Source organism: Pongo abelii, chromosome 6 (assembly GCF_028885655.2).
Source record: "Pongo abelii isolate AG06213 chromosome 6, NHGRI_mPonAbe1-v2.0_pri, whole genome shotgun sequence".
NCBI lineage: Eukaryota > Metazoa > Chordata > Mammalia > Primates > Hominidae > Pongo > Pongo abelii.
The window spans coordinates 13,233,434-13,240,946 of NC_071991.2; the positions used below are offsets into that span (position 1 = coordinate 13,233,434).

At 47.6% G+C, this 7,513-nt stretch overlaps 1 protein-coding gene across 3 annotated transcripts in view; it reads left to right on the forward strand.

The window, feature by feature from the left end:
* Window positions 1-7,261, forward strand: part of HIP1 (huntingtin interacting protein 1) — a 208,226-nt gene extending 200,965 nt beyond the window's left edge. For 2 of the 3 annotated variants that reach the window (XM_054560364.2, XM_054560363.2), the window contains exons 30-31: window positions 1,073-1,181; window positions 2,286-7,261. In XM_054560364.2, the coding sequence (XP_054416339.1) occupies window positions 1,073-1,181; window positions 2,286-2,338 (162 nt within the window). In that variant the 3' untranslated portion in view covers window positions 2,339-7,261. The remainder of the gene's footprint in view (window positions 1-1,072; window positions 1,182-2,285) is intronic. The other variant, XM_024249726.3, reaches the window with a different exon arrangement.
* Window positions 7,262-7,513: the final 252 nt, after the last annotated feature.

A 7,513-nucleotide genomic window follows, 5' to 3' on the forward strand; every position in this document is an offset into this window, starting at 1 on the left:
GTTTACCACTGTGTCTGCAGCACCTATAACAGTCTGGGGTACATGATCAGTGCTCAGCAAATGTTCCTTTTTTTTTTTTTTTTTCACTCTTGTTGCCCAGGCTGGAGTGCAATGGCACGATCGCAGCTCATTGCAACCTCTGCCTCCTGGTTTCAAGCAATCCTCCTGCCTCAGCTTCCCAAGTAGCTGGGATTACAGGCATGCACGACCACACCTGGCTAATTTGTGTATTTTTAGTGGAGACGGGGTTTCATCATGTTGGTCAGGCTAGTCTCAAACTCCTGACCCCAGATGATCCACCCACGTTGGCCTCCCAAAGTGCTGGGATTACAGGCATAAGCCACCATGCCCGGCCAGCAAATATTCCTTGAATTAAGAAATAAAATAAATTACATTAATGAGAAGTAGAGCTAGACAAGATCACCCTTTCCTTTATAGTAAGATTTTCCAGGCTTTTTCCTGTAGCAGTAATAAGCCTAAGTTGCGCAAATACCTGAAAGATATCAGAACCATCATATTTGCTTCCTACCTGGGTTTCTAGGGAACTGGGATTGAAGAAGGGTTACAACTAGATTGGTACTCACCATACAGTTAGGCTAAACATTAGAGTTGTTTTTAGATAGTGATTTATCAGAGGAACAGAAGATAAGCCCACCTACCATTTAGGCATTTGTAAAGCATCATTCACTTCCAGTAGAGGATCACAGTGAGTAAAGCATAAGAGCTACTGGGATAGATAAATGAATGGGAGAATGGAAAAATTAGAGTAAAGAAGAGAATTGAAATCGAGGGCTGGATAAAGTATGGAAACAGGGTGAATAATATGAAAGAAAAGGAATTCACAATGCAGCAGAAAGGGAGTAATCAAAATAAGATAGATGTAGGCTGGGCATGGTGTTTCATGCCTGTAATCTCAGCACTTTGGGAGGCCAAGACAGGAGGATCTCTTGAGGCCAGGAGTTCACTACCAGCCTGGGCAGCAGAACAAGACCCCATCTCTATAAAAAAAATAAATAAAAATTAAATCTCTGAGAGCTGATCAAGAGAAAATCCCACTTACTTTCCCTTACAGGTTAGGGTGCTAGAGCTAGAAAATGAATTGCAGAAGGAGCGTCAAAAACTGGGAGAGCTTCGGAAAAAGCACTACGAGCTTGCTGGTGTTGCTGAGGGCTGGGAAGAAGGTAAGCTGACTCCAAGGACGGGCACTAACCTGCAGCAGGGAGGGGAAGCTGTGTGGCCAGGGCCTTCCCCTAGAATGGAACAGAACAAGGAACCCACCAGGTCGGTGGCTTCTTCCTTCTCTTCTCTCCTCATGGAACCTGTTTTCTCTTCCATTGTAAATAACCTTTAAGCCTAACTTTGGGTGAAATTATGGTGAATTGGAAGCTTTTGTTGTCACCTTTTAAGACCTAAACATTGATCATAACTCACTCACTGCCATTCCCTCCCAAGCCCAGCTAGCCTTGCCAACTCCCTGGGAATTTAGTTTCTGGTCAGCAGAGAGTTGAAAAATGAATAAATAGTGGTCAGTCGAGATCTGGCAGACAGGGACAAGTGAATTACAAGGTTCTGACTATCTAGAGCCAGTGAAGGGCAGCAATTGCCAAAAGATAGAAGGGATCAGGTGCTAGGCCGGGTGCGGTGGCTCACGCCTATAATCCCAGCACTTTGGGAGGCCGAGGCGGGCGGATCACGAGGTCAGGAGATCGAGACCATCCTGGCTAACATGGTGAAACCCCGTCTCTACTAAAAATACAAAAAATTAGCCCGGCGTGGTGGTGGGCGCCTGTAGTCCCAGCTACTCGGAGAGGCTGAGGCAGGAGAATGGCGTGAACCCGGGAGGCGGAGCTTGCAGAGAGCCGAGATCACACCACTGCACACTCCAGCCTGGGTGACAGAGCGAGACTCCGTCTCAAAAAAAAAAAAAAAAAAAAAAAAAAAAGGGATCGGATGCTGAGAAATGGAGTGGCATGGAGTCACATTCAGCCTGCCAGCCCAGAGACTTGCCATCCATCACCTCGAGTCTATATGTTGTTGTCTGCATGTCGAAAGCAGTCAACTTGATCACAGCCAAGATTGTTCACTCTTACTGGACTTGACTGACTCTGGGCACCAACCATAGACAGATCTTAGTCATTCCTAGACACAAAACTTGGGGACTAGGTGATTACACCATGGTTATAATTATAATGTATTTTTCAGCCCCCATGGTGGCAGGTTTTGTTGGTTAAGTGAATGCATGCATGCATGAGTGCTCTGCAACATAAATTATCATTGTCTTTTAGGAACAGAGGCATCTCCACCTACACTGCAAGAAGCGGTAACCGAAAAAGAATAGAGCCAAACCAACACCCCATATGTCAGTGTAAATCCTTGTTACCTATCTCGTGTGTGTTATTTCCCCAGCCACAGGCCAAATCCTTGGAGTCCCAGGGGCAGCCACACCACTGCCATTACCCAATGCCGAGGACATGCATGACACTTCCAAAGACTCCCTCCATAGCGACACCCTTTCTGTTTGGACCCATGGTCATCTCTGTTCTTTCCCCACCTCCCTAGTTAGCATCCAGGCTGGCCAGTGCTGCCCATGAGCAAGCCTAGGTACAAAGAGGGGTGGTGGGGGGCAGGGCCACTCAACAGAGAGGACCAACATCCAGTCCTGCTGACTATTTGACCCCCACAACAATGGGTATCCTTAATAGAGGAGCTGCTTGTTGTTTGTTGACAGCTTGGAGAGGGAAGATCTTATGCCTTTTCTTTTCTGTTTTCTTCTCAGTCTTTTCAGTTTCATCATTTGCACAAACTTGTGAGCATCAGAGGGCTGATGGATTCCAAACCAGGACACTACCCTGAAATCTGCACAGTCAGAAGGACGGCAGGAGTGTCCTGGCTGTGAATGCCAAGGCCATTCTCCCCCTCTTTGGGCAGTACCATGGATTTCCACTGCTTCTTATGGTGGTTGGTCGGGTTTTTTGGTTTTTTTTTTTTTTTTTTTTAAGTTTCACTCACATAGCCAACTCTCCCAAAGGGCACACCCCTGGGGCTGAGTCTCCAGGGCCCCCCCACTGTGGCAGCTCCAGCGAAGGTGCTGCCCAGGCCTCTCGGTGCTCCACCTCCGCCTCCACACTGAGCAAGTGCTGGCCCACCCAGTCCATGCTCCAGGGTCAGGCGGAGCTGCTGAGTGACAACTTTCCTCAAAAAGCAGAAGGAGAGTGAGTGCCTTTCCCTCCTAAAGCTGAATCCCGGCGGAAAGCCTCTGTCCGCCTTCACAAGGGAGAAGACAACAGAAAGAGGGACAAGAGGGTTCACACAGCCCAGTTCCCGTGACCAGGCTCAAAAACTTGATCACATGCTTGAATGGAGCTGGTGAGATCAACAACACTACTTCCTGCCGGAATGAACTGTCCGTGAATGGTCTGTGTCAAGTGGGCCATCTCCCTTGGCCCAGAGAGGGAGTGTGGGAGTGATTCCCAACTCCTTTCTGCAGACGTCTGCCTTGGCATCCTCTTGAATAGGAAGATCGTTCCACCTTCTACGCAATTGACAAACCCGGAAGATCAGACGCAATTGCTCCCATCAGGAAAGAACCCTATACTTGGTTTGCTACCCTTAGTATTTATTACTAACCTCCCTTAAGCAGCAACAGCCTACAAAGAGATGCTAGGAGCAATCAGGACTTCAGGTGTGACTCTAGCAAGGCTCATCTTTCTGCCCGGCTACATCAGCCTTCAAGAATCAGAAGCAAGGCCAAGGTGCTGGACTGTTACTGACTTGGATCCCAAAGCAAGGAGATCCATTTGGAGCTCTTGGGTCAGAGAAAATGAGAAAGGACAGAGCCAGCGGCTCCAACTCCTTTTAGCCACATGCCCCAGGCTCTCGCTGCCCTGTGGACAGGATGAGGACAGAGGGCACATGAACAGCTTGCCAGGGATGGGCAGCCCAACAGCACTTTTCCTTTTCTAGATGGACCCCAGCATTTAAGTGACCTTCTGATCTTGGAAAAACAGCGTCTTCCTTCTTTATCTATAGCAACTCATTGGTGGTAGCCATCAAGCACTTCCCAGGATCTGCTCCAACAGAATATTGCTAGGTTTTGCTACATGACGGGTTGTGAGACTTCTGTTTGATCACTGTGAACCAACCCCCATCTCCCTAGCCCACCCCCGTCCCCAACTCCCTCTCTGTGCATTTTCTAAGTGGGACATTCAAAAAACTCTCTCCCAGGACCTCGGATGACCATACTCAGACGTGTGACCTCCATACTGGGCTAAGGAAGTATCAGCACTAGAAATTGGGCAGTCTTATGTTGAATGCTGCTTTCTGCTTAGTATTTTTTTAATTCGAGGCTCAGAAGGAATGGTGCATGGCTTCCCTGTCCCAGTTGTGGCAACTAAACCAATCAGTGTGTTCTTGATGCGGGTCAACATTTCAAAAAGTGGCTAGTCCTCACTTCTAGATCTCAGCCATTCCAACTCATATGTTCCCAATTACCAATGGGGTGGCCGGGCACAGTGGCTCATGCCTGTAATCCCAGCACTTTGAGAGGCTGAGGCTGGTGGATCACCTGATGTCAGGAGTTCGAGACCAGCCTAGCCAACATGGTGAAACCCCATCTCTACTAAAAATACCAAAAATTAGCCGAGCGTAGTGATGGGTGCCTGTAATCCCAGCTACTCAGGAGGCTGAGACAGGAGAATCTCCTGAACCCCGGAGGCAGAGGTTGCAGTGAGCTGAGATCATGCCATTGTACTCCAGCCTGGGCAACAAGAGCCAAACTCCATCTCAAAAAAAAAACAAAAACAAAAAAAAATTACAAATGGGGCAAAAAGTCTAGTGTAATGGATCAAATTAAGATTCTCTGCCCAGCCGGGCACAGCGGCTCACGCCTGTAATCCCAGAACTTTGGGAGGACGAGGTGGGATGATTGCTTGAGCTCAGGAGTTTGAAACCAGACTCAGACGTGTGACCTCCATACTGGGTCATAGCGAGACCTCATCTCTACTAAAATTCAAAAACAACATTAGCCGGGCATGATGGTGCATGCCTGTAGTCTCAGCTAGTTGGGGGGCTGAGGTGGGAGAATTGCTTGAGCTTGGGAAGTCGAGGCTGCAGTCAGGCCTGATTGTGCCATTGCACTCCAGCCTGGGAGACAGAGTGAGACCCTGTCTCATAAAAAAAAAAAAAAAAAAAGATTCTCTGTCAGAGCCCAGCCCAGGAGTTTGAGGCTGCAATGAGCCATGATTGCCCACTGCACTCCAGCCTGAGTGACAGAGCGCGACTCCATCTCTTTAAAAACAAACAAAAAATTATCTGAATGATGCTGTCTCTAAAAAGAAGCCACAGAAATGTTTAAAACTTTCATCAACTTAGCCTGCGTCATAACGGTTAAGAAAGCACTTAAACAGAAGCAGAGGCTAATTCAGTGTCTCATGAGGAAGTAGCTGTCAGATGTCACATAATTACTTTTGTAATAGCTGAGATTAGAACGGCTACCCCATTCTCTAGACAAAATCAAATTGTCCTATTGTGACTCTTCTAAAAATGAAGATGAAGAGGTATTTAATGACACACCTTGGATTAAAACGGGAATCACATCTTAAAGCTAAAAATGAACCTGCCAGCCTTTTAAATGAGTCACTGAGCATCACTAGTGACAAGTCTCGGGTGAGTGTAAATGGGTCATGACAAGATGGGACAGAAACAAAATCATGGCTTGGGATCGACAAGAAGTTGAAACACAGCTGCATCTGTTACTTAAGTTTGTAAGACAGTGCCCTGAGACCTCTAGAGAAAAGATGTTTGTTTACATAAGAGAAAGAGGCCGGATGTGATGCCTCATGCGTTTAATCCAAGCACTTTGGGAGGCAAGGGCGGGTGGATCACCTGAGGTCAGGAGTTCAAGACTAGCCTGGCCAACATGGTGAAACCCTGTCTCTACTAAAAATACAAAAATTAGCCGGGCATGGTGGCAGGTGCCTATAATCCCAGCTACCGGGGAGGCTGAGGCAGGAGAATCACTTGAACCCGGGGGATGGAGGTTGCAGTGAGCCAAGATCACACCAACGCACTCCAGCCTGGGTGACAGAGTGAGACTCCATCTCAAAAAAAAAAAAAAAAAGAGAGAGAGAAAGAAATAGAAAAGAAGAGCCACCTTGGCAGGGTTATTTTATATCTGAGCAAGGAGTTTAAATGAGACTAGTTTAGATTGTCTGCTGATGCGGCCGTCCATAGCAGTACCCCTAAAATCCCACCAGAATACGGGTCCCTCCAACCCAGTGGCTGGAAGAACCACTGTCTAGAGCAACTTTTCTTGGAACTGTCCCAGCTACCAAGTCAGACACCAAGGTTTATGCCACCAGGTAACACGGGGATCACAGGTACATGTCGCTCCGGTCAGATTAGTTGGCTTTGGCCCCTCGACCCTGTGCAGGAGCTAGTTCTCAGCTTGCAGCTGGAAGTTCCCTCTTGGCTCCTTAGTCTAGAGGGGTCTCCTGGCTCCACTTGACCCTGGTCTTTAATAACCAGTCAGCATTTTGCTACCTTCTACCACCTTTCCAAATCTCTGGAAATCCTGCCAGGGAAAGCCTCCAGTTCCAACATTGGCTTTCCAAGCAAACAGGCTTTGCCCTCTCTCTGCCATCCTTGTCCTCCAGAGACTGCATCACCTGTAGCATAGAAAACCACCACCACGGACCTGCCAGCCATCAGTGCAGCAAGTCAGCCAGCCGTTTGCTGCCAAATTCCTTCCTCTCCCAGGTCCAGACCAAATACAAGATCAGCACCACACCGTGGTGTTGTCAGGAGCCAAAGCAACAGGAAACAATTCAATGCTGTTGGGTTCGATTCTGAGAGTAGATTTTTCCAGACATGTCTTTCAGGTGACCCTCAACTACCTCAGGTTTGAAGGCCCTAAATGAAACTGATTACCACTCATAGGGACAAACCGAGGGGGTTCGGTTACATCTTGGTGATAATGCAATTGTCTCAAACTTATAACAAACTCTTTCACATTTCAGTTTGCAGGGATGGGGTTGGGTTTGTTTTTCTTTTCTTCTGTTTTTAACCTTTCCCCCGGGTTTCCATTAGGGTAGTTCCTTGAAATGAATTTCATTTTTCACTGAGTGCCTACCTTCCCAGGGCAGGTGGCCACTGGCTTCTGTTTCCCTCCAACAATACTTTTATTATGGCATTAAGACCTTTCTTTGTATAATACATTGCATCTGTGTTTTCAATTTTTCAAATAAATATTTCCGCCTGGCAATGGAGCGTGGTGGTGACCGACCGGCCAGCGTGGCTCTGAGGTATAGGCTCCAGTGAGAAGCCTGCATTTGTATCCTGGGGTTCATGGAATCCACTTAGCCCCACACCTCTGGGAATATATCTTAGAAATATTAGTTTGAGCCGGGTGTGGTGGCTCACACCTGTAATCCCAGCTCTTAGGGAGGCAGAGGCAGGAGGATAGCTTGAGCCCAGGAATTAAGAGACCTGCCTGGACAATATAGTGAGAAGTTGT